The sequence below is a fragment of the Mastigoproctus giganteus genome, chromosome 12 (genome assembly GCF_048544385.1).
Source record: "Mastigoproctus giganteus isolate SK-2022 chromosome 12, ASM4854438v1, whole genome shotgun sequence".
In the NCBI taxonomy this organism is placed as follows: domain Eukaryota; kingdom Metazoa; phylum Arthropoda; class Arachnida; order Uropygi; family Thelyphonidae; genus Mastigoproctus; species Mastigoproctus giganteus.
Window position 1 is genome coordinate 25,053,402 of NC_143586.1, and position 27,783 is coordinate 25,081,184.

The 27,783-nt window shown below is 37.8% G+C and overlaps 1 protein-coding gene across 1 annotated transcript in view; it reads left to right on the top strand.

Annotated features, from left to right (window-relative positions):
- LOC150076799 (hepatocyte growth factor-regulated tyrosine kinase substrate-like) overlaps window positions 1–27,783 on the top strand; it is a 155,525-nt gene that overhangs the window by 76,532 nt on the left and 51,210 nt on the right. Inside the window, exons 10-11 of the mRNA XM_090386541.1 lie at window positions 8,068–8,166; window positions 15,663–15,716. Coding sequence (XP_090242667.1) covers window positions 8,068–8,166; window positions 15,663–15,716 — 153 coding nt within the window. The remainder of the gene's footprint in view (window positions 1–8,067; window positions 8,167–15,662; window positions 15,717–27,783) is intronic.

The window sequence follows — 27,783 nt, forward strand, 5'->3', positions numbered from 1 at the left end:
TTTAAGTAAATTATAAAATATCATATTTCATTAAATAAGTACATTAAGTGCCGGTTATAGTGATCACTGGTTATTAGAATCGGTCACTCAATAGAATCAAATTTCAGAGAACCAATCCAAATCAGTGAAATGCACTACACTTTTATCGTTTACTAGAATCACATTTTCGGTTATAAGAATTAATTTTGAATGCCTCTGTGATATTTTTCTAAAGCACATTTCTGCAGGTCACATTTATAGAGGTCACAACCATAAAACAATAAAAACAATTTGCAGTTTTCGGTTTATTGGGCTTTTCTGTTAGTGCAATAAATGGGTAGTAAACGCAATCCTATTCATTTGCGATAATACCGATAGCTGGAATTCTGTTTTCACATTATTATGGTGAAATGTGTTTCCCCTTCACTAAAATCTGCTCTTTGTTTCACTTGCATGTGTCGTGTTAGTTCCAATTTGTGTGTGCAGTGTGCTTTGTTAATGATTGATGCTTATCTTTTTTACTGTGTTTTAAATTTTACTACGAAAAAAATATATATATCAGTGAACAGAAAGAGAGTGAATTGAGTGTAAAAGATAAATTACAAAATTATAGAAACGTACGATAAATTAAACTTAGGCAATATGTCTCAAAGGGAAGTGGCAGTAAAATTAGGAGTGCCTCAGTCATCTTTATCAAAATTGTTAAAATCATGTCACACATTAAATAGTAATATGATTTAGTGAAACCAGAAAAAGGAAGCGTGAAGGGAAATTCCAAACAGCAGATGAAGTTCTGTTAGTTTGGTTCAAACAGGCCAGCTCATTTAATGTGCCAATCAATTGTAGCATTCTTCTTCAAAAAGCTAATGATTTTGCTGAAAAACTACATGAAGAGTTTAAGGCGACAGATGGATAGCTGACAAGATGGAAGGAGAGGCATGATATTGTTTACAAAAAACTTCATGGATAAAACCAGGATTCTGATGGTTCTGCAGCTGACGCCTTGTTGAAAACCTCTTGGCAAACTGTGTTAAGCACTTATAATCCTAAAGACATTTTTAATACAGATGAAACAGGGTTGTACTACAGTGCTGTCCCAGACCACTGAATGATTTTTAAAAATTCCTCTGTGTGTACAAGAAAAAAGATCAAGGACAGGATTACAGTTCTTTTAACATGCAACATGACGGAAACAATCAAGATGAAGCCGTTAGTTATCAGCAAGAGTAAAATCACGTAGATGTTTTAAAGGAGTAAAACAGCTGCCTGTTGAATATGCCAATAACACCAATACTTGGATGACAGCATCTTTATTTGAAGATTATCTTCATAAATGGGATTGAACTTGGATAAGAAAAACAAAAAAATTGCATTGGTTTTGGAAAACTGCCCAGCTCATCCAAAGTTGACTTTCAAAAACATTGAATTAGTTTTTCTACCTTCAGATACTACATCACTGATTCAACCTCTCGACCAGGGAATAATAAATACCTTTAAGACCTTTTATAGATTGGAGAATCATCCAGTCTATAGATGAAGGTTTGGGAACATTATCCGATATTGCAAAGCAGATAACTGCTCTAGATGGACTTCATATGACAATGAGTACCTGGAATGAAGATTCCGAAACCTGCATTAGCAATTGTTTCAAAAAGTGTGGATTAATTATTCATGATGGACAACTAAGTCACGATATTGATCACGTTGAAAAGCCTGAAGACATGGGTGAACAGGAGTTGAATGATTGGGTGGACATAGATGGGGATCTACAAGTTACTACAGCTTTAACAGATAAAGAAATTGCCCAGTCTGTTACTGATAACTTCACCAAGGAAGAGGAGGAGGAAAATGAAAATGAACCTGAACGAATTCCAGTTACAAAACAACAAACTCGTGAAGCTATAGCCATCCTGAGGAGAGCATTGGAAGAAACTGGTGCAAGTGATCGTGAATATAGACTGTTAAGCAATATTGAAAAATCTATAAATAGATTTTGTAGTGATAATTTAAAGCAATCTAAAATAAGTGACTATTTTAAATTATAACCATATTGCAAAGTGTTATGTTTAATTAATATGTATATTAATTAAGCTATTGTTTAAAAATAAGATCGATATCATACCTTTATTGTAGGAAATCTTGACCTGACGTTCACATCAAACTAATCCAATTAATGTAATATAAAATCTTTAAGTATTAAAATCTTTAAAACCGCAAACATATCCCTATTGAAGGATTATTGAATTATATGATATTATATAAAAAACTAAACTTATCTTCAATTCACAGTCTGCCAGCTGCCACCAAGGAAGAGCCAAGTGCAGCCGATGCACATCAACTTACCCCAAACTAAACTCATTAGCATTGATAGACCAGAAAGAGAAGACAATCGTCAAACTGTGTTAAAACCATATTTAAATATTCGAAGGTTGAACTTCTTAATACATGACCAGGTATTTCAGTCGTAAACCGTGCTCACAAAAAGTAACAAGTTAAAAACAATATCCACTCTCTTATATTTTAAAATAGGTGCATCACGACAAGATTATTACCAATGTGAATTAAGCTATGTACATAAGTATAAATTTATTTTTATTTTTCTAACCTGTGGATAAATTTATTTTTATTTTGTTTGGAATGTAAAAATCAGAATATTCTTCAATTTTTACGTATCATTTAATTGGTAATAAACCTTTGGCAATAAAGTGTAAATTTGTGCTTTGTATCTTTATTTTTATAGCCTCTAGATAATATTTGTTGATTTTCACTTATTAGAATCAAAATTCAATTTGCAAACATGATCACTATAACCAGCACTTACTGTATACTTTTTGTTTCACACATAAAATGGGTTAAAATTGCATTTTTTTTATAAAAAAAAAAAAGAGAAAACCAGCTTTATCCATCATGAAAAATTTTGTTTTCTTGTCAAGAAGTTTCTAAACTTTATCTTATCTCTTTGAGTAGGCTGTTTAGATTAAATGTATGTGGAAACCATGTATTCAGCTTACTGCCTGTAGGCTAGCATCAGAGGCGCCTCCGTAGCCAGGTCGGCAGGAGCAGTAGTGCGTAGCACACGCTTCTTGATTAGACCGGGGTTCGAACCCATGACCACCAAATACGGAGGATGCGGAAAGGTCAGGGAATGACCACCGCATATCCCTGGAGCAATATGGCCTTAGTTGCTAATGCTCCTAAAAACCAAACAACAAACAAACAAACAGCTAGCATCAGTGTTACAAAACAAACAAAGACTACAGAAAAGAATAAGAGTACTGCTAAAGTTTCTTTTCATAGTGCAGAAAGTAAATTTCAAATTTAAAAAGTTTTGCTTCTTCTCTCCCTTCTCAACAAGTGTTATAAGGAACAAAATCTCAAACATAGGACCTTGCTTGTTTTTGATAATGTGTCTGGCTATCTGTTAACATTGAAGACCTGTATAGCAACATATAAGTCATTGTAATATTTGAAAATATGGCAGCCGATAGCCCAAAGGGTTTTAGCAACATTCAAAGCCTGTTATTCCCAGCCGATCACATAGCAACCAGGACAAAAATTGAGGATCAGCCATCACTTTGGGAGTTCTGCAGGGGAAACAATATTAAGAAGCCCATATCGACAACATTGTGACATCATGGGAGAAAGTCACTAAAGCTACAATGTATGGTATAGTAATAATAGTACTTGACATATAGTGTAAGAAAGCCAGAGGCTTGTGCTGCATTGGCAAAAAAAAAACACAAATAGATAAGAAAATTTCAAATTATATGCTTCCCTCCTCATATAGATAACTAACCAGTTGACCTTTTAATTTATTCAAATTGTCAGCCTCAACTACCTGCGAGGGCAACTTGTTCCAGCAATCAACAACTTGCTGGCTAAAAGAAAACTTCCTACAATCTAACGTAATTTGAATTTATGGCCCCTATTCTTTATAACAGTGAAAATTTCACCTTCATTCATTTTACTAACCCTCTCAAGCCTTATAAACCTTAAACAGGTCACCTTTGAAGCATCCAAATAAGGTTGCCAAGCTCTCTAGCCCACATAATCAGTCAGCGTCTCCATAGCCAGGTGGGCAGGAGCAGCAGTGCGTAGCACACGCTTCTTGATTAGACTGGGGTTCGAGCCCATGACCACCAAATACGGAAGATGTGGAAAGGTCAGGAAATGATCACTGCATATCCTCAGAGCAATATGGCCTTAGTTGCTAATGCTCCTAAAAACCCAAAATAACAAACAACAAACATAATCAGTCTGGTTGCCGAGCTCTGTAGCCCGCATATCAGTCATTATTCTGCCAATCTCACCATTCGAGTTACCTGTCTTTGTACCCTTTCAAGAAGCTTATTGCCTTTTTTTCAGATGCAGTCTCCATACTTGAATGTAGTATTCCAAATGTGGTCTTACAATTGCCTTATACAGTGGGATTATGACTCCCTATCTCTACAGAATAACATTCAATAAATCGTTGATAGGACACCATGGGCTTTCCTGGCTGCCTGTTTACACTTTTTAGAAAACTTCATATCTGTCCATATTATAACTCCCAGATCCCTTTCTTTCTTCCCTGTGTTTAATTTGTCACCACCAAGTGTATAAAATATTTTGGTATCACTATTTCCCAAGTATAAGACCTTGCATTTAACTGCATTAAAACATAACTTTCCCTTCTCTGGTCATCTTTGAAGCCTGTTCAAGTCATTCTGAAGGAGCACTGCTTGGCACTGATCATTAGCGACTCTACTAATCTTTATGTTGTCTGAAAATTTTGACATCACACATTCTATCCTTTCATCAATGTTCATTAATGAAAATGAGAAAAAACGGTGGTCCAAGAACAATCCTTGAGAAACCCCCACGCAATCTGAACAATACCCATTAATCACAACTCTCTGCCTTCTGTCCTGCAGCCAAGCAGCAATCCATCTTCGAAACAATCCAGTAATCCCAATCTGTTCCAGTTTATACAGTAACTTCTTGTGAGGAACTGAGTCACATACTTTGCTAAAATCCAAATAAAATATGTTAAAATTGTTCCCTAAATCCAGCTCATAAGTAACTGTGTCAAAATAGCCTAATAAGTTAGTTAAACACGATTTTCTCTTAACAAAACCATGTTGTGTGTCCTTCAGTATGCCATATCTATCTAAATATCCCTGGATTGCACTTTTAATCATTGCCTCTAAGATTTTCTCTACCACTGAAGTCAGACTTCACTCAGTTACATATGTCACTCTTAGAACTGCCTTTATGTATTGGTGATACATTGGCACTTCTCCAATCTAAAGGAACCTTTCCCAAGTCCAAAGGTGCCTTCCTAATTAACCTCTATGGTTCAATTCACTCCCTGGCGGTTTCCTTCAAAACTACTGGGTATATGCCATCAACTCCTGGAGTTGATGGTATATGCCATCAACTCCAGGAGCCTTACTTGCCTTTATGCTCAAAAGTTTTTCTAATAAACAGTCATATGTAATTACGAAATCACTAATTTCATTCGGCTCAGCCTCACTCACACAGCCTCTTCTCAGCATGACAGTTCTTTTGTCAGTAAAGACCAATGCAAAGTACCTATCCAATTCATCTGCAATATCAGCTGGGTTATCTTTTTTTTTTTTTTTATGAAAACCCCAAACACTAGAGGTATTAGAACCTATAGTACTTAGTACCGTGCTTGAGTTGGAAGTTGAGAAGACGAGAGAAGATATTTGTTGACTTTAGTCTTGAACTTCTATAGACTTTAATATTCAGGAAATATGTATGAAGGAAGGTTGATCCAGAAAAAGGCAGTTGAATGAATAAACGAGGAAGATGAAAAGTTGGTTCTGTGATTTTGAAGTTGGACAGTAAATGGATGTTGGCTGGTGGCGGCACATGTTCAACGTGTTTTGAAAGAGAGAGTGGGAATCACAGAAGCCAATTCAGAAGAACAGTGCCCATGGAAGTATCTGTAGAAAAGGCATGCAGCAGAAACAGTAGGTCTATGAGACAGCAAGTGGAGAAACTCTGTTAGAGATGGGTCATTAATTAACTAACTACTCTATTCTGAATGGAATCTAGAAGCCTGACAGAGAGTTTGGGTGCACTGCCCCCAGATGTGGGAACAATATTTCATGGTAGGGTGTTTTTCCAATTTGTACAGAGTGAACAGCTGTTTGGAAGAAAAGTAACACCGAGAGTGAAAAAGAAAACCAAGTTTTTTATATGTAGAGGAAGCAATATTTGTAATGTGCTTGTGCCAAGAAAGATTAGAAGTCAGGATAATCCCCAAAAGAGATATATCAACTTGCCTAGAAATTGGAGTGTCACCAAAGATAAGCATAGGAGCAGAAGAATCCTTTTTGCGAGATATAAGACAAGACTGAATTTTAGAAGGGTTGAAATCAATTAAGTTGTCTTTGCCCCACTGGAGAATTACCTGGAGATCGGCATTTAAGGAATTGGTAGCAGATATTCGAGAAGTTGAAGCTGATCGAACGGGTCAAGATTTCTCAAATTGGAAAGTGAAATGTAATGTGCTATCATCAGCAAAACTATGGATAGGATTTCCAGTCAATGGAAGAAGGTCATTAATATACAAGAGGAAAATAGTGGTGGAAAGAAATTAACCTTGGGGGACACCAGCATTAGTAGAGAAGTTAAAAGACAGAGAACCATCTACGATCACCCTCAAAACGATCAGAGAGAAAACTGGATAACCACTTACAAAAATCAGTTGGCAAACCATAAGATGGAAGCTTGTTTAGAAGACCTTTATGCCAAACATGATCAAAAATGCCTTTGAGATGTCAAGAGCAACTGCTTGTGTTTCACCAAACTTTCCCATTGAATTTGTCCATAAATGGGTAACATAAGCCAGAATATCACCAGTGGATCGACACTGACGGAATCCATACTGATGATTATTGATCAGACAGAAGGTTTCTAGGTAGTTTAAGAGTTGACGGTTAATTGATTTCTCCATTACTTTAGAAAGAGTAGAAGTAATTGCAATGGGACGATAATTGGATGGGAGGGATTTGTCACCCTTTTTAGGAACTGGTTGGATATGAGCAAATTTCCAAGCAGAAGGAAAAACGCCTTTGGAATAAGAAAGTGAAAAAAAGGCAGCAAAGAACAGGAGTAAGTTCGGGAGCACAGGTTTGAGAACAAATGGAGAAATACCATCAGGACCTGGAGCTTTCTTAGCATCAAGATTCGTCAAAATCCTTCTGACATCCTTTTGACAGAAGACCACAGGAGGCATCGAATGGAGCGTGTTGGGAATGGTGGGAGGTGTTTTACCAAGATCATTAATACATGAGTTGGAAGAAAAATGGAATGCTAGCAGGTCGGCTTTATTCATGGCTAAAGTGACAACAGAACCATCTGTTTTGTCAGAGGTGGGAGCAGAGATGGGCAAAAGATGTGGCCAAATAGCTTTGGCAAGAGACCAGAATGCTCATCTACCATTAGGGTAAGAAGTAAGTTTTCTACTCTTAGCCTGTGCTACCCATGAACTACCTTTAACTGTGCTACCCACGAGGGTAGCACAATTGGTAGAATCCCCGCCCTCCCCACAAACTGAATACAGTCCAACTCATCTACTCTTGCTGAAAAGAATGAGAGAACTGGCAGCAAAGAAACAAAGTTCGAAAGTGCAGCAAAAAAATAAGTAATTATTTTTGTTAAAAGGCCTATACATAAGTGTTATTGTTACTGAATGTTCCATTTGTTTTGTTACCTATGAATAAAAATACTTAAGTACAACTTAGTGTTCTTATTTCTAAACTTACTAAATCTTTTTTTAAGTCTCCAGAACTGTTTTGATAAGTTATTTCTGTTGAACTGTTATTTCTGTTTTGATAAGTTTGAAAATCCGAACAAATCGGAAGTCTGAACAATGCCTAGTCCCAATTAGTTTGGATTATCGATACTTATAAAAGATAATTATAAAAAAATATGTATATATACCATGAAATGGTTAAATTTCACCTCTAACATTTAAAATAAAGATTGGCTTAAATTTGAATAAATATAGTAATTAAATTATCAAAGATCTTATGTTAGACATGCTTAATATTACATAAAATTTTTACTTGTTAGGATGGAAGTGGTAAAAGTGAACAAGAATTACAAGAGGAAGAAGAATTGCAGTTGGCAATTGCTTTATCCAAAAGTGAAGCAGAAAACAAGGATCAGATAGTACGTTTTTGGTAAACTTCATAAAGATGATTATTAACTACCGTATTGCCCCATGTATAAGACGCACGTTTTTTTCGAAAAATTTGGCTCTAAAAACTGGGTGCATCTTATACAGTGGTTGTAGATTTTTTTTACTTGCATTTCTCGTTTGTTGTCTTTGCGCTCATCGTTTCGCATTTGTTACTGGTATATTAGGTTACGTTTTGCCACGTTCTGCCCATAAATGGCTAAGAAAAGATTTTTGTACAGTGCTGAATTCGAGTTAAAAGTGATCCAGTTTGCAAAAGTGAATGGAAATCGTGCTGCTGAATGTAAGTTTGGGCCTCCTCCAACTGAGAAAACAATCCGAGACTGGCTACGGGAAGAAGAAACCCCACTGAAAACGTCACAGCAGAAGAAGGCCATTAGAGGCAAGTCAGCAAAATGGCCTGATTTAGAGAGGAAATTGAAGGTATGGATTGAGGAGCAAAGGGCAATTGGAATTCCTGTGTCCACAAAGATGATTCAGCATGAGGCAAGAAGAATTGCTGATGAAAAAGAAGTTACTGATTTCAAAGGAGGACACAATTGGTGCTTCAGGTTCATGAAACGGAATGGACTAAGCATGCGTACACGCACCAGACTTGCCCAAAAAACGCCTGAACGCTATGAGAAGAAGGTCCTTGAATTTCATCGTTTTGTCATTCAATGTCGGAAGACACATCAGTTTGAGTTGGGACAGATTGCAAATATGGACAAAGTTCCCCTTCAATTTGATGTCCCAAGTAACAGAACTGTTGATAAGAAGGGGGTGAAAACTAACTACTGTGAAGACAAGTGGACATGAAAAGAGCCATTATACAGTTGTTCTAGCTTGTTGTGCCGATGGAACCAAGCTGCCTCCTATGCTGATTTTCAAATGCAAAACAATGCCGAAAAGAAGACATTCCTCAAGGATCCATCCAACCCTTGTCATGTCCACGTTCGTGACAAGGGTTGGATGGATCAGGATGGGATAAAGATCTGGTTTGAGAAAGTTTGGAGCAGGAGACCAGGTGAGCTCTTACGCAAACCTGCCATATTGGTGCTTGATCAGTTCAGGGCACACATAACAAAAAATGCAAAGAAGATTGCTGCAGAGCAAAAAACAAAACTTGCCGTCATACCTTGAGATATGACGATCCTGGCATCCAGAAAGATCCTGGGATAATATCAAGATTGAGATCGTTATCAAGTCATTTAAGAAGTGTGGCATTTCAAATGCCATAGATGGAACTGCAGACGAGGCAATATATGAAGACAGTGATTCATCATCAGACACAGATGAGGACAAGCTAATGGATGGGAGTTTTGACAGTGATGAGTTGTATGAATTTTATGACGAATAAAACTTGAGTTCGATAACTTTATGTAATACATTTTTTTTTTTTTTTTTTTTCAAATTTCGGGCCCCAAAATTAAGGTGTGCCTTATACATGGGCACGTCTTATACATGGGGAAATATGGTAATTTAGTCATTGTGACTGCCAATTCAAGTAGCATATCATGTGATCTTTATTATGTATTATGTCTATACAAGAGAATGTCCATGGACTGGGTTGCATGTTGTTTAGGGTAAAAGTCAAAATAGGGAGTACATTTGATTAATTCCACTTCTATTTCTAACTGGCCATAATTTGTTCCCAAAAATTTTCTATATTATTTTTATGCAAAAAGAATTACTTTTAATCCCCTAATGCAGCATTTCTCAAACTGGGGTCCGCAGACCCCTGGGATCTGTAGACCAGTATACTAGAGGGTCCATGAAATGTTCAGAAGGGGGTATCATGTAATATGTGTTCATATATGGATGGATGTGTGTATATATAAATATATATAATAATCTTAAATATTGTAGGTGCCTCCGTAGCCAGGTGGGAAGGAGCAGCAGTGCGTAGCACACGCTTCTTGGTTAGACCGGGGTTCGAGCCCGTCAACACCAAATACAGAGAATGCAGAAAGGTCAGGGAATGACCACCGCATATCCTGGAGCAATGTGGCCTTAGTTGCTAATGCTCCTAAAAACCAAATAACAAACAAACTTAAATATTGTTGGTGAAAACCTCGTACCTTTGAGTAGGACTGTTAATCTCTCAACACTCAATCGCGAATGATTATAATACGAACTTACCCCCCCCCCGTGTGTTGTCATAAATGAATCAAGTTAAAATAACTGTTAATTAAAATTAGCATGTATTCAACTCTCATATCACATCAAGGGAATCAGAAAGAATCACGGAAAGACGGCAGCCACCAACCTCCAAAAACCAACCAACACCACAAGCCATCGTGAGAATTGAAAAACAATTTTCGCAAAATTCTAAAAATGACAACACTAATAAATTAATTCACATGTAAGTTAAACTTTAAAATCGTTATTAACTTCTTTTAAGAGACCACGTTATTCGGTTTTTTACCGTGTTCACAAGAAGTACAAAAATGATAGGGCACCTCCGTAGCAAGGTGGGCAGGAGTAGCAGTGCGTAGCACATGTTTCTTGATTAGGCCGGGGTTCAAGCCCGTGACCACCAAATACGGAGGATGCAGAGGGGTCAGGGAGTGACCACCGCATATCCCGGAGCAATATGGCCTTAGTTGCTAATGCTCCTAAAAAAAAAAAAAAACAAATAACAAAAGTGATTCGCAAATGATATCCCCCCTATTTTATATCAAATTAATGACACCTGACACAAGATTATTTATATAAACCAATGTATGAATTGCTATTCATGCATGCGCATAAGAGTCCATGAGTCCGAAATATTATAAGGTCCGCATATATTAATAAAATTAACATTTAATCTCATTTCTAATGTTTCAGCAATTAATAATTTAAAATATTCACGCTGTTTATTAAGAAAAAAGTACAAAAGTCATTCGCGAATCACTTTTGTACTTCTTGTGAACACGATAACAAACCGAATAAGGAGGTCTCTTAAAAGAAGTTAATAACAATTTTAAAGTTTAACTTATGTGTGAATTAATTTATTAGTGTCATTGTTTTTAGAATTTCACAACAATTGTTTTTCAATTCTCATGATGGCTTGTGGTGTTGGTTGGTTTTTGGAGGTTGGTGGCCGCCGTCTTTACGTGATTCTTTCCGATTCCCTTGACATGATATGAGAGTTGAATAAATGCTAATTTTAATTAATAGTTATTTTAACTTGATTCGTTTATGACAATACGTGGGGGGGTAAGTTCATATTATAATCATTCGCAATTGAGTGTTGAGAGGTTAACAATCCTACTCAAATCTATGAGGTTTTCACTAATAATTTAAGATTATTATAATAATAATGGGACTTATTGGGCTTCATAGTCCCTTTTGATTTGAATTAGTAATAAATATATATATACACATAGTACTGCCATACGGAGGATATGCAAAGGTCAGGGAATGACCACCACATATTCCCGGAGCAGTATGGCCTTAGTTGCTAATGCTCCTAAAAACCAAATAACAAACAGTACTGCCATAAATACTGTCACATGTGTTACTGCATGTAGCCACAAAATAAAAAGACAGCAGCTGAAATCTGTTGGTTTATTCTTGAACACCCAACAAATGAAGCTACACAACATTCAAAATGTGCCCCCCCCCTTGTTTTTTACACAAGACTTCAAACATTCCGGCCATTCATCAGAAGTATGCACAACATCAAGCAGGAAATTGGCCACAGCATGCTCCAATGATCTCTTCAGGCTCTCCAATGTGTTGTGCCTTTTACCACAGACCATCCCTTCCAAAACAGCCTACAAACGATAATAAAGTGGATTAAGATCTTGGCTGGCAGGAGGCCATTTGTGATTCTCAATGAACTCAGGCACATTCTCTGTCAGCCATATTTAGGTGATCTTTGCCTTGTGGGCAGGTGCTGAGTTCTGTTGGAAGATCCAGTGCTGACCAATGAAGAGAGTTTGATTGAGGGGTCTCACATGTGGCTTCATAATATCATTCAGTTACACCCTTGCACTGGTTTTCACCCCCTGAACACAAAAATGCACCTTTGTAGGAGACTCCCCACGAAACCCATCACTGATGCTGGATGATGACCCCTTTTAACGTCCTGATATGCCTCTGCAGAGCTATGGTCATGCACCTTGTCATTTTGACAGTTGTAACTCTCCTCAATAGTAAAAATCTTTTCGTCTGTGAAGAGTATCTGACAATGCTTACCATTCATGTACCCAGACTGCAGTGCCTCTGCAGTTTTGCTGATCTTTTGCGCCTCTTCCATCAGAGCTGGAGTTAGGAACTGTCCTGTTCTCCTGTGGTAGGCATTCATCCCTAGATCACTTTGGATTATACGTGACATCAATCTTGGTGATATTCCCATTTCTCTGGACATGATTTTCTGTTTTCGTAGGGGGATTCCTATGAATTCTGTTTCCACCACATTGATAGCTGCAGGGGTCCTCACAGTTCTTGGGCGGCCGGACTGGGGCTTATCATCAATTCTCTGTTGTTCATTGTACCTATTAATTGCCCTGTAGACAAATCTTCGGCTTATTCCAAGTGGTTTCAGAAGTTTGAAAATTGAAGGTTCATCGTGTCCTGCCATATGAAGGCCCATGACGGTAGTCCTGTTTTCTTTATCTCCCCATTCCGTTTTCACTGGCTTCCTTTACTAGTTAATGATATCTGTTAAAGAAAACCATACATTAATACTACACATGATGCAAAACCCACAGCTTTGTGATATCATTTTCTATTTTTACGGAAGTCTTACTTTTGTGACAGTATTTATGGCAGTATTGTGTGTGTGTGTGCACACCATTTATATGTTGCTCAAAAAATTCAAAAAGAAAATGGTTAATCAAACAAGAAACAGCAGCGATTCAAGACAGAAAAACAGTCATTAAGCATGTTCAAAGATGCATCTTTCCCATTCTGTCCTATGCTTCCGAAATCTGGTCTGGTGCTTCTCAAGTAACCGTCAAGAAATTCCTTGCCCTAGAATATTGGGTTCTTAGATGGCTCAATAGTAAGCTTCGTTTTCCCCATACAATATCCAGGCAACAGCTTTATAAAAACCTAAAAACAAAGCCTCTGCAAAAGATGATCAACGAGTCTGGAGTTATGCTTCTTGCAAAGTTAATCACCTCTGCATGCGATTTAGCCAATATAATAGCTGTCTAGACTGGGGTTCGAGCCTGTCACCACCAAATACGGAGGATGCAGAAAGGTCAGGGAATGACCACCGCATATCCCGGAGCAATATGGCCTTAGTTGCTAATGCTCCTAAAAACCAAATAACAAACAAACAAACAACAATAATAGCTATCCCCAACAGGGAAAATTCAAGAAACCAGTATCCACTATGCGAAATCCACTATCCAAAACAATCAGCATCAAAGCAGCGAATGCATCTAGGCTCTCTGGAGGTCTGCTTTTATCTATTCAGCAGCGGCCATCAATTGGTCATCGGAAAAAGGAATGGGGTGTGTTTTACAGCTCGTTGATTGGTTTGCCAATGACCAATAACTAGCTGCTGCAGAGTAGGTAAAAGCAGACCTCTAGAGAGCTTAGAAGCATTCGCTGCTTTGACGATTGTTCTGGACAGTGGATTTCATAGTCAATTTTATAAACTTTCTTTTGAAGGACAAGTCGGAACTTTCTTCTTGTTTGTAAAGGATGACAAGAAGCACTTGGTTTGCTGCACATGGCGGTATGTTCGCTCGTTATATCCGGGGACATGCTCGTTATATCTGAATTGAATGCTATGTGTTTTTAAATGAAACCAAACAAAATATCTCAATTTACTCATTGTATCCAGGAACTCCTAAGCAGGCTCATTATAAATGAGTTCAACTGTATTTCAGTGTATAGGTAACACTCAGTGATACAATGACATCCAGCCAATGCCAGTCATGTGGTTGTAAACATCTTATTGATGCGAGAGTCCAAAGGAGGATAACAGAAAGACTACAGTTAGTTAAAGAGGCATTTCAAAAAGCATAATTTGTCACTGATGAGGTATTTCAGCCAACCACTGAACCACATTCTACCGCTGTCAGCAAAAAAAAAGAAAAAAAAAAGAAAAGAAAAGAGGATGTGGTTATATTTTTGGTTTGGTTTTTTTTTTTTTTTTTTTTTTTTTAGGAACATTAGCAACTAAGGCCATATTGCTCCGAGGATATGCGGTGTGGTCATTCCCTGACCTTTCCGCATCCTCCGTATTTGGCGGTCACGAGCTCGAACCCCGGTCTAATCAAGAAGTGTGTGCTGCTCCTGTCCACCTGGCTACGGAGGCGCCGATGTGGTTATAGTTGTCTTAGGAAGTACAATCCTGGGCAGTGGAGGATTGGAAAAATGTTTCTTGGTCTGATGAATCCCAATCCCTGCTGTTTCATGCTGATGAGAACATCAGAATATGGTGATAACAGCATTGTTGACATTTGATATCTACCTTGTCAGTATCAATGGTGCATGGGTAGTGGGTAGCAGTATAATGGTGTGAAAACATTTCTGTGGTATTAATTGCTTACACATTACCCCTTAATACCAATGGAGCTACATTTGGGTGTTACAGGCCTATTTGGAAATTGTTTCTGATTAAGTACAACCCTTCATGCATGCCCATAGTGTATCCATCAATGGATGGGTTCTGCATCAGGATAATGCACCATGTCTCAAGGCCAGAATTGAACAGAGCTGATTTCAGGAATGTGAGAGTGAACTCACCCTGTGTGCTGGCATTTCTAGTCACCATATATCAATCTAATTGATACCTGTGGATGAGAGCAGCAAGAGCTCTTTTTAGTAGAGATCAGCAACCATCCTGGCAACAACAGTAGGAAGTAGTTGAATCAACATGGAATCAATAAGGCAACATGCTGATGCCTTATTGATTCCATGCATGGTGAATCCAAGCCGTTTTGAGGATAAAGCAAATAGGTACATTGTAACATGTATGTTACAATGTAAAATTTAAAAAAAAAGAGCAGAAATAATTGAATTAAAAAGTAGACTGGTTCTTATATTAGCACAACTATGTTCAATCAGTGAATGTAAGAAATGAGTCATCTTATATAGTGAATATGTGATTAAGCATGAACTTTCAAGACAAAAAACAGAGGTAAACTTACACACCAAAATATATATTCTGTACTTGTAAATTGTGATAGCCAAAGAGTAATTGTCTGTTGGAATAAACTTGTGCCAAGTCATTGGTAAAATGTTTAGGAAAAATAAGTAATTCAGCAAATGAGAAAATGACCTGGGATATATTTAAAAATTATTTATTTTCTATTTGTTTAGTTGATGCTGCATAAGTTTACTTCCTTGAAAAATGCAAGTATAAGTTTATTATACTTTGCCAATATAATAAATCCAGCACAAACTGTTTTCCATTATTAGATCTGAATATGATTCCACTTTTTTTTTTCTTTTTTTTTCTTTTTTGTGATAAAATCTAAAGATCTGTATTACTGAAACAACTGCTTACAGCTGAATAATTAAATTTTTTTTCTTTCAGAAACCACAGCCATCGTCCAAGTTAAACAATAACCCTGAAACTTGCTTACCTTCTGTAAGTTCTTTTCGGTTTAATGTGGATTTTGATTCTCTAACACTTAAACATATTAATTTCCTTATTGTTTGGAAACTGTAAACCTACATGTGGACTCATAAACCCAAGAAATTAATGACTTTTTATGTTTTTCTAGTCAGCTTTTATTTCTGATACGTTATGTATAGTCAAATAATTCACATAAATAAATTATTTTTATTTTATATATATCACAAAAGTTACAAATTATAGGTATATAGCACTATGTAATAAGGCATGGCACTATGTTGTATCTGTATGTAGTAAGCTGGGGGCCAAGTTTATATTTAATTTTTAAAGTGATGGATTCAAAATTAGTATTTTTTTATGGGACTGAATTGAAGTATAAGTAAAACATAACACCTGTTCATCCTTCCTTTGATATACACAGTTGCCATTAGTGAATCTACTGTCATTAATGACTTTATGTGGAGTTTTTTATATATAAAGTTTGTCAAGTTTGTATTATATTTTTAAAATACAATTTTCTGTTGTCTTTTTCCAGTATATATCTATTGTATATTACAGTTATTTATAGATAATACTCAATAAATTAAATAAATCTACATGTTAGCTGTATGTATTGATATAATTTTCGACAATAAAGAGTTTTGAAGGAAACTTAAAATGTGAAAATAGTAGTTTAATGCTAATTAAAACAAAATAAAACATTGCTTTTCAGACACAAATATCTGATGAAGTTAAACCAGCAGTTGTTTGTGCTCAGCACATGTGACTGCCTGTTCAAATGATTCTTCTGAGGTGTGTGAAGAAAGGTTGATTCTAATTTCTTTCATCTTCATTGAAGTTGGTTTTTGTTCCTGAGAATAGTGAAGTTAGTTGCTTTTTATGAAAAGTAGGAGAACTTGACTTTCTCATTTTCCCTTATGCTTTTGTAACAAGCAGCATTTAAATTACTTAGTAAATGCAATGGTCTTAATGCTTACTTTGTCTTTACTATAAGTTTACTCAGTATTGACTTCCTTTTAAACAAATGGTGTATTCCGAAAGGTTGTCTTAAACGTCTGTTTAAGAGGTGCAATACTGCTCTGACCACCTCTTTTGACTTACTATTCCTTCATCATATAACAGGCGGTCTCTAGGTGACAAATTATTTAAACAGTGTTATTGAAGTTTTTCAGTGTGGCCTGCAATATAGTAGATGAAGTTAAAGCTTTGAAATTATAATACAGTGGATTCCGGTTATTTGGGCCACCGGTTAATCGGGGCAGCCGTTTATTTGGGGCAAATCTTAAAAAACAGAAACCAATCAAGAAAATAGCCAGGGCTTACTTCGTTTAATCGGGGCAGGAGACCGCAGCACGGGAGATTACCCTACAATTGTCTCTGACGGTACCACGTGGTTCAGTCGAAATTCTGGAGGTCACAACCATAAATCAATAAAAACAATTAGCAGTCACCTGTTTATTGGGCTTTTCTGTTAGTGAAATCTATCATGATAGTAAACTCGATCTTATTGAATTTGCGATAATACCGACAGCCAGAATTCTGGGGGTTCTTATGGTGAAATTTGTTTACACTTCCATGAAATCTTCAATCATATAAAAAAATTAATTTTCACATCTTCTCTTATTTAAATTTTTAAAGCTTTGTAACTCGTTACTCCGTTCTCACTTGTGTGTATTGTGTTACTTGCAATTTGTGTGTGCCGTGTTCTTTGTTATTGATTGCTTATCTTTTTACAGCTTTAAATTTTAACCCCCACCCACAAATGTCAGTGAACAGAAATGTCAACTAGTTCGTATGTACATATTACATACAGTATGTATTAATTATTCCGATTATCACGTATATTCTTCCGATTTTCACGTATCATTTAATTTTTTAATTGGTAAGGTAATAAAAGGTAAATTTGTGCTTAATATATCTTTACTTTTATAGCCTGTGGATAATATTCCTCCTATTTTCTCTAATTAGAATCGCTGTTTAATAGAATTAAAATTCAATTCACAAATGTGATCATAATGACCGTCGCTTACTACATCGTATAGTTAACGGTACTTTACTATAGTCAGTTCATCATAACGTGATTTGATTGTACAGTGAACCAATTGTAAAGGGGGGGGGGTATGTTGTATTTTTAACTATTTACGTGAAACTTCGGATAATTGGAGCAGCCACTTAATCCGGCCAAAATGCACTAGTTCCGATGTGTTCCAAATAACTGGAATGGACTGTATACCATTAATTGTTTTGGCCTGTTCAAAATGAATATTAGCCATTTGGTGAAAGTAATCCCTAGTCTTTTTGCTACACCAGCCAAATAAAAAAATTTCTTTTTAATAAAATAAAATAAAATAAACTTACTTCCCCTTGTCTTGTAGGTACCAATCCAGTTGACCTTTGAATTTCTCCAAACTTTTGGCCTCAACATGGAGGTAATTTACTCCAGTAATTAACAACTTTAAGGCTTCCCGTTTCAGATTGTAGTGGACTCCTGTCCTCAACAACAGCTTCAAAAAGAAACAAGTCCTACATAAGAAATGGAAGCTTATGGATAGCAGTCAAGACAGAATCGCCTTTTCCCATGCCAGGGCCTACTTTAATTGGAAAACACTGCTGCAATCCAAGAAAACCTAGACCGCACTCTGAGAAAAGGAAAGCCATTCTCTGCTGCCCCACATGATGGATTCAATCAAATGCTTGATCCTCAAGAATGGCTCAAATACATTGCCAGGGTCCTGTCTACAGATGAAAACCCTTCAGATGTCCTAGGGACTATCCAAATAACAAAACAGTTCATACGTGCCATCAATTCTCTTCCCACAACAGCCACTGCTGGAGAGGATGAAATTCCATAATTTATGGTCAAATGCTTGTGCACATTTATCATAGACCCTCTTCTTTCGATCTACAACAGATGCCTCATTGAGCATTACTTTCCACCCCAATGGAATAAGTACAGAGTGTACCCCATCCCTAAAGCCACCGCCATAGCCAGGTGGGCAGGAGCAGCAGTGCGTAGCACACGCTTCTTGATTGGACTGGCGTTCGAGCCCGTGACTACTAAATACGGAGGATGTGGAAAGGTCAGGTGGATGACCACCGCATATCCTCGGAGCAATATGGTCTTAGTTGCTAATGCTCCTAAAAACCAAATAAACAAACAAACCATTCCTAAAAGCGAATTTGCCACAAACGTCAGTCAGTTTATACCCATCTCAGTAGTCTCCAGTCTGTTAAAAACTCTCAAAAAGGCTTTGCTAGCCACAACAGTAAATTCTAAGTGGGAAGTATTCAAGGAATTAATCGTGGATGCTACTAAAAGTTTCATACCTATTAAGAAATATTGTTCAAGGTTTAGGCCTAAATGGTTGTCAAATGAACTAATGAGACTCGTAACAGAGAAGAAAAATGCATGGAATGCATATAAATTATCAAGCGACTCAGAAGCCTATGGCAGATATAAGTTAATCTGTAATCAGGTCACAAAGGAGGTAAGGCAGGCGAAGGCAGATTACGAGAAATCCTTGGCAAAAGATGCTAAGAAAAACAGCAAGGATTTCTTTACTTATATAAACTCTAAAAGGAAGGGGATGAATCAGATGGGTCCACTTGACATCGATGGTTCGACTGTTGATGATCCTGCTCAGATAGCAAACAAACTGAATGAGTATTTTGCATCTACATTCACACGTGAGGAATTATTAAGTTTTGAAAATGACAGAAGTTTATCAAATTGTAGCAGGATACTTAATGATTTTGTAATAACTGAGAGCAAAGTGGAAGAAAAATTGTTGAAGTTAAACGTAAGGAAAGCACCTGGGGTGGATGGGATCTATCCAGTTATATTAAAGGAGGCGGCAAAGCAACTAAGCAAACCCTTAGCCATAATTATGAGAGCGTCCTTGGACTCAGGGGAGGTTCCCACGGACTGGAGATGTGCAAATGTATCCCCAATTCACAAAGGGGGATCGAAGGGTGACACGAGTAATTACAGACCAGTTAGTTTAACTTCTGTTCCTGGTAAAATAATGGAGTCACTGGTTAAAGATGCATTGCAGGATCATCTAGACAAGACTGCAGCAATAATTCAGACACAGCATGGGTTTGTTAAGGGAAAGTCTTGTCTGACAAATTTGATAGGATATTATGATGTGGTTACAAAGGAACTGGATGCAAAAAATAATTTTGATATCATATATTTGGATTTCAGGAAAGCTTTTGACACTGTTGCACATGGAAAACTATTGTACAAATTGGAGCAGAATGGTATTAAGGGTAAAGTAAAGTAAAGTGCAGCCATTATCAACCCACTGCAGCATGGAAGCCTCCTCAACAATTCATGCTGAGGGAAATGGACCATAATCTGCCACGCTGGTCCAGTGCGGGTTGGCAGATCGACCGTATTCAGCAGTCAGGGGCTTGAACCCCGGTCTACTCAAAGAGCGTGTGCTACTGCACTCCCGCTCCTGACCACTCGGCTACGGAGGCCTTCTGTATTAAGGGTACGTTGCTACAATGGATAAAAGGATGGTTAAGTGGGAGAAGACAGAGGGTGGTAATCAATGAGTGCTGCTCTTCTTGGACTAATGTTATTAGTGGGGTCCCACAGGGTTCGGTGTTAGGTCCACTGTTGTTTTGTATATTTATCAATGATATTGATGAAGGTATATCAGGCTTAATGTCGAAGTTTGCAGATGATACAAAGGTTGTCAGGGTTGTTAATGACAGTAATGGCAGTGCTACTGCAACAGGATCTGGATAATTTGGGCAGATGGGCTAAGAAGTGGCAACTGAAGTTTAACCTTGACAAATGCAAAGTACTGCATATGGGTAGAAGTAACCCCAGAGAAATGTACCAACTGTGTGGTACTACACTTAAGGTGGTAGAAAATGAAAAAGACCTGGGAGTAATTGTGCAGACAGATATGAAGTTTTCTGAGCAATGCAGACAGGCTGCCAGGGCAGGTCATGAGGTTTTGTCAATAATATATAGGAATTTTGCTAGCAGGGAAAAGGAGGTGATTATCCCTCTGTATAAGGCAATGGTCAGGCCATGCCTTGAGTACTGCGTACAGGTCTGGAGGCCTCATTTTAGGAAGGATGTAGATTTACTTGAGCGTGTACAGAGAAGGGCAACAAGATTGGTGAGGGGAATGAAGGGATCCTCTTATCAAGAGAGGCGTAAGTTCTGCAAATTGCAGCAGCTGGAGACTAGGCACCTGCGCGGTGATCTGATTGAGGTGTATAAGGCCTTGAATGGGTTCAGCCCGCTGAATTCTGATGGGATTCTTCCACTTGTTCAGATTACGAACCTGAGGGGGCATAAATTCAAATTAAGAAAGGACAGATGTAGAATAGATGTGCGGAAATTTGCCTTTAGCCAGCGGGTGGTTAATTGCTGGAACAAACTTCCATCTGTCGTTGTGGAAGTTGATAGGTTGAATAAATTTAAGTAGGAACTGGACAGGCATTTGGAGGGAATGGTGTGATTTTTTTTTTTTTTTTGGCTGATGCTGCATAAGCTCATACACTTGCTTTCTTGCGTCACATGCCACTACTACTACAATTACTCACCAAATCCTCCAGACGAAACCACCTCAAATCCACTACGCCATCCCAGGAAAATCATCAATTACTAACTTGGCAGCTACATTCAGAATGCATTCTCTCAGCACTCGAGCTGGCAAATATATATCTTGATGTAAGTGTAGCCTTTGATGCTGTGTCGATCCAAGTCTTGCTCCTACTTAAGAAGAAATTTCACGTTCAAGGTAATATGCTGTGCTTTTTTAAATCTCTGCTCTGTCACAGAACACTTATATTCTCCATTGGGAACAACACACCCTATTGACACCACCCTGAGGTACATTACTACTGGAGTACCTCAGGGTGGTGTCCTGTTCACAGCTATCATCATGCCCATTATTCCCTCCATGAACGGTCTCTTATGCTATGCTGATGAACTCAAACTGCTGACACAAGTTAACCCTGGTGACAACTTAGTTCAGTTCAGCAACAGGATCAGTTCCCAACTTAAGGATCTTGAATTGTACCTGGCAAGCTTCAATCTAAAAATCAACCCACAGAAGTCTGCTCAGGTTATATTTTCTCTTAAATCCGTGCCAACACTACTCATCGTGTCACTTGGAGGGATACCAATACCAAACATACCCTGGCACACACACACACACCTTGGTATTCTGTTTGATCAAAAGATGTCCTTTGTTGCCCAGATCAACAAAATCAGTACCAAATTTTCTCTTCTACAGCAGATCTCAAAGCAGCAGCTGCTACACATCTGACATGCCCTCACTGTTAAAAAATTTATCACCTCTATGATCTACTCTGCCATTCTCTACGTAGCAGAAATATGGGCCTCAGCCACACCTACAAACCTTAAGTGGGTGGACACCGCTGAATATCTGAATATTGGTTATTGAAATGGGCCAATACCAAGCTTCATCTGCTACCACAACCACCATAATGGCACAAGCACTGGAAATCCCGAGGGTGAAGTTCCTGATTGTGGAAAAGAGGCTGGTCTTCACACCCAAACTCCTCACAGGCCAGATATCATCTCTCAATATTTGGAACGCTTGCTACTGGAGGATCCCACACCCAAGCCTAAGATCACCTGCACTTGTGGCTCACCACAAGAGGCTTGCACTCACTGAGAGATTTCTCCCCAAGCAGATGCTCACCACCCTGAACTGTGTGGATGCCAACTTTGACAGGATAATAAGTTAACAAGAAGGACAGATACAACTTTAGCAAAGCCCTTGATCCCTGACGTGCTAAAAGAGGATCACGATGCCCCATCCCCAGGTTCAGATTTGTCACCACTGGAGCCCTCCTGAATCATTGCTAAGCTGTATTCTGTTTTTCTGTATTTGTATTCTTTTTTGTATTTGTACACTGTACACTGTATCCTTTTTGTATTTGTACACTGTGTTTGTAACCTGTTTTTTATTTGTATTATTCTGTTTTTCTCAACTACATGTGAATGGCTGGCACTCCTCACCATGATGGGATATTGTGTTGTAACCCTGTACTTCACAATAAAGATTTATTTATTTAATGGCTAAAAGAAAACTTCCTACAATCCAGTCTAAACTTCTTTAACTATAATTTCAATGTACATCCCCTGCCCAGTTCTGCTCTCATTTATAACTTTGAATGTTTTGCCTTCACTCATTTTACTATTCCATTGCAGAGCCTCTCTGTGGTACCTAGTTACCAAGCTTTGTTGCCTACATATTCAGTCTTTGCTTATCAGGCACATTGCTCGACTTTAACTTTTTCGAGAAACTCTGTGTCTTTTTTTTTTAGATGTGGTCTTCCTAAAAAATTATGTGATATTCCAAGTGTGATTGCACTTGGAATATCACAATATTCAGGGAGAATGTGACCTCTCTATCTTTGCAAGAGATATTCAATTCGGCGTATCACATACAGACCAGAAATTAAGAAAATCAATGAAGTGAAAGATTTAGGAAACTAAGGGAAATTTTGATCACTTAGACTTTTCATTTTTCTATTATTTGGAAAATAATAGAAAACAGAGAAGAATATATATTTTTTACCAGTTTATTTTGTGTAAAAGTAGTCAAAGTTTTCACTTATAGGCAGAGTGGAAAGTGAGCGTGACTATCTGTCCATATTGTAACAACTTTATGATATGGATGGACAGTTGTTCCGAAGATTATTATGTCACATTTCATGTGACACAAGCACTGGGAAGGCAAAAATGAGAGTAGGAGTGTGTTATTGGGCTAATGACTGATGAATACCACCAACAGCTGTATAGAGAAATAGAGTGGACCAGTAAATCAGAATGTCTTATAATGGGGGATTTTAATTTTCCAGATATTAACTGGAACTTGTGGGTTGGTCACTCACAGACTGACAAGACTTTTGTGGATTTATTGGATGACTGTTTTCTATAGCAGCATGTTAGAGAGGCAACAAGATGCAGTAATACCCTAGATCTGATTATTAGCAGTGATTATTCATGCATTAAGAATCTGCAGATAAAAGAACCACTAGATTCTTTTATATGCAGATTTAATTAAAGATGTAACTACCATTAAGGGTAAAGGGAGGGGTTTTTGGTTTCCATAAAGGTAACTGCAATGGTCTCAGACAGTTTTTAAATTCTATACAGTGATACCAAACTGATGATGTTACCATCAACAAATTCTAAATGGGAAGTGTTGAAGGGATTAATCATAGAAACTACTAGGCTTTTCATACCAACTAAGAAATACTCTTCAAGATATAGGCCTAAATGGAAGTCAGATGAGCTGATGAAACTCTTGACAGAGAGGAAAAGTGTATGGGATGCATATGAATTATCAGGCAACACAGAAGCCTATGGTAGATATAAACTAATCTGTAATCAAGTCATAAAGGAGGTCAGGCAAGTGAAGAAATCTTTTACATTACAAGAAATCTTTGCCAAAGAATGCAAAGAAAAACAGCAAAGACTTCTTTACTTATGTAAACACTAGACAGACGGGTCCAAATTAATTAGTCCAGTTTATATCAGTAGTTTGACTGCTGATGATCCTGCTCATATTGCTAACAAACTGAATGAGTATTTTGCATCTACATTCACATGATGAATTCTTTAGGGAAGGGGATGCCAGAAGTTTATCAAACTCTAACAGAGAGGTAAATAATTTTGTAATAACTGAGAGGAAATTGGAAGCGAAATTGTTGAAATTAAACATAACAAAAGCACCTGAGGTGGATGGGATCTATCCAGTATAATAAGAGAGCCAGCAAAGGATGTAAGCAGGTCCTTAGCCATAATTATAACAGCATCCATGGATTCAGGGCACCTCCCCATAGACTGGAGATGTGAAAATGTATTCCCAATTCACAAAGAAGGACTAAAGAGTGACACAAGTAATTACAGAATTACTTCTGTTAATTACTTCTGTTCCAGGGAAAACAATGGAGTCACTGTTAAAAGAAATAATACAGGATCATCTGGACAAGGCTGAAATTATATTTCAAACACAGCATGGGTTTGTTAAGGGGAAATCTTGTTTAACCAGTTTGATTGGTTACTATGATGTTGTCACAAAGTAACTGGATGCAAAAAATAATTTTTATATCATATACTTGGATTTCAGGAAAACGTTTGATACAGTTGCACGTAAAAGACTGCTGTACAAATTGGAGTAGAGTAGCATTAAGGGCAAGTCTCTGCTATGGATAAAGGGATGGTTGAGTGGAAGAAAAGGAATGTCCATGGATTTGTAATCCATGGACATTCCTCTTTGTTGACTAATGTTATTTGTGGAGTCCTCCAGGGTTTGGTGTTGGGCTGATTGTTATTTTCTATTTATAAAATGATATTGATGAAGGCATATAAGGCTTAAATGTCCAAGTTTGCAGATGATACAATGGTTAGCAGGGTGGTTAATGACAGTATGCTACTGCAACATGATCTAAAAAAGTTAGGCAGGTGGCTGAGAAATGGCAACTGAAGTTTAACATTAATAAATGCAAAGTACTGCATATGAGTAACAGTAACCCCAGAGTAATGTACCAACTCTTCAGTACTATACTCAGGTTAGTGGGAAATGAAAAAGACCTGGGGTAATTGTGCAGTCAGATATGAAGTTCTCTGAGCAATGTAGACATGATGCCAGGACAGCTCATGGGGTTTTGTCAACGATATACAGGAATTTTGCCAGCAGGGATAAGTAGGTGATTATCCCATTATATAAGGCAACGGTCAGGCCGCATCTTGAGTGGCCTGACCATGAGGCCTCCGAACCTATATACAGTAGGTAGTATACCTATATACTACATCCTTTCTAAAATTAGGCCTCATTTTAGGAAGGATGTGGAGCTGCTGTAATGAGTACGGAGAAGGGCAACAAGATCGATGAGGGGAACAAAGGGGGTACTCTTACCAAGAAAGGCTTCAGTTCTGCAAATTCCAGCATCTGGAGACTAGGCACCTGCGAGGTGATCTAATGAGGTGTTTAAGGCTTTGAATGCATTGAACAAACTCAATGCTGATTGTATTCTTCCTCTTGCTCAGATCACACACGAGAGGGCACAAATTCAAATTGAGGATGGACAGTTGCAGAATTGATGTGCTGAAGTTTCCCTTTAGCCAGCATGTGTTTGATTGCTGGAACAAGCTTCCATCTGTTGTTCTGGAAGTTGTAGTTTAAATAAATTCAAGGAAGAACTGATAAACTATTGGAAGGAATGAATAGGTGAAATGGGTTGTGTCTTTTTTTTTTTTTTTTTTTTTGACTGGTGCTGTATAAGATTGCTTGTTTTCTTGCATCAGTTATCACTACTAGTGCTAAAGATAATAAGCACGATAATAAGTCCTGCCATTCCAGGATCATGCAGTGGTATCCATGGGCCCATGCATAGTTGGTTTTGGGATCCCCTTCCCTTCTCTTGTTATAGCTATGTTATACTATTTAAGAAATGATATTATACTGATTAAAAAGTGATGCAACACACTTGGGCTCCTGCTGTATCAGGGACCTGGTATGCTGCATCATATCTTATCATGAAGGAAGGAATTATATTTTGTCATCAGAACAATGGGACAATTGGAATTTCATTTTGGCAACGTAGCCATATGCCTACACATGTTTCTTCACCAGTAACAGTGCATTGATGAAATTAGGATCATTTCAATACTCTCCTTTTCAGCATTACAAGGTTCTCAACAGCGAACCTTTTGATTATCATTTATTCAGAAATGTTGAAACAGATTTTTCTGGCATGATGTATATTTTTCTGACATGATGTATGTATCTTTGGTCAGCATCACCTGGCATGATCTAGTGGTGTTTCCAGTTTGTCAGAAATTTCTCAGTTAGTTAAACAAACCAATTGAACAAATTTTTTTTTTTAAATTTGTTCAACTGGCAATGTTTCCCACCTTCACTCACACGGTTCACCCTCACTATGTTTTTTTTTTCTTCGGTAAAGTTGAAGGTCGATTTAAACATTGGCCATCTTACACAGATTCTTGGCCATTTTGGAAACATTAGCATTAGTAGAGGTATATGATGCAAGAAAGCAAGCTTATACGGCATCAGCCAAAAAAAAAAAAATCCCCATTTCACCCATCCAATCACTCTAAATGTTTGTCCAGTTCTTCCTTGAATTTATTTAAGCTTTGCAGAACTTAAGCCTTTCGTGGTAAAAGGACCCCTTCATTCCCCTCACCAATCTTGTTGTCTTTCTCTGTACTCATTCTAGCAACTCTGCATCCTTCCTAAATAGGCGCCTCTGTAGCCAGGTGGGAAGGAGCAGCAGCAGCAGCAGCAGCAGCAGCACATGCTTCTTGATTAGACCTGGGTTCGAGCCCGTCGCCACCAAATACAGAGAATGACCACCGCATATCCCGGAGCAATATGGCCTTAGTTGCTAATGCTCCTAAAAACCAAAAAACAAACAAACAAACCTTCCTAAATTGAGGCCTCCAGACCAGTATGCAGTACTCAAGGTGTGGCCTGACTATTGCCTTACACAAAGGGATAATCACCTCCTTTTCCCTTCTAGCAAAATTCCTGTATATCCTTGACAAAACCCCATGATTGGCCTGCAGCCTGTCTGCACTGCTCAGAAATCTTCATATCTGACTGCACAATTATCTCCAGGTTTTTTCATTCTCTACCACCCTGAGTGTAATACCACATAGTTGGTAAGTTTCTCTGGAGTTACTTTTACCCATATGCAGTACTTTGCATTTGTCAATGTTAAATTTCAGTTGCCACTTCTCAGTCCATCTGCCTGATTTTTCTAGATCCTGTTTCAGTATCTGTCATTACTGTCTTTAACAACCTTGCCATCCTTTGTATTATTAGCATTAATGATACAAAGCTAGATAATCTTGTAATAACTGAGAGTAAAGTAGAGGAGAAATTGTTGAAGATAAACACAAGAAAGGCACCTGGGATGGATGGAATCTATCCAGTTATATTAAAGGAGGCAGCAAAGGAAGTATGCAAACCCTTAGCCATAATTATGAGAGCTTCCCTGGACTCAGGGTAAGTATCCATGGACTGGAGATGTGCAAATGTAACCCCAA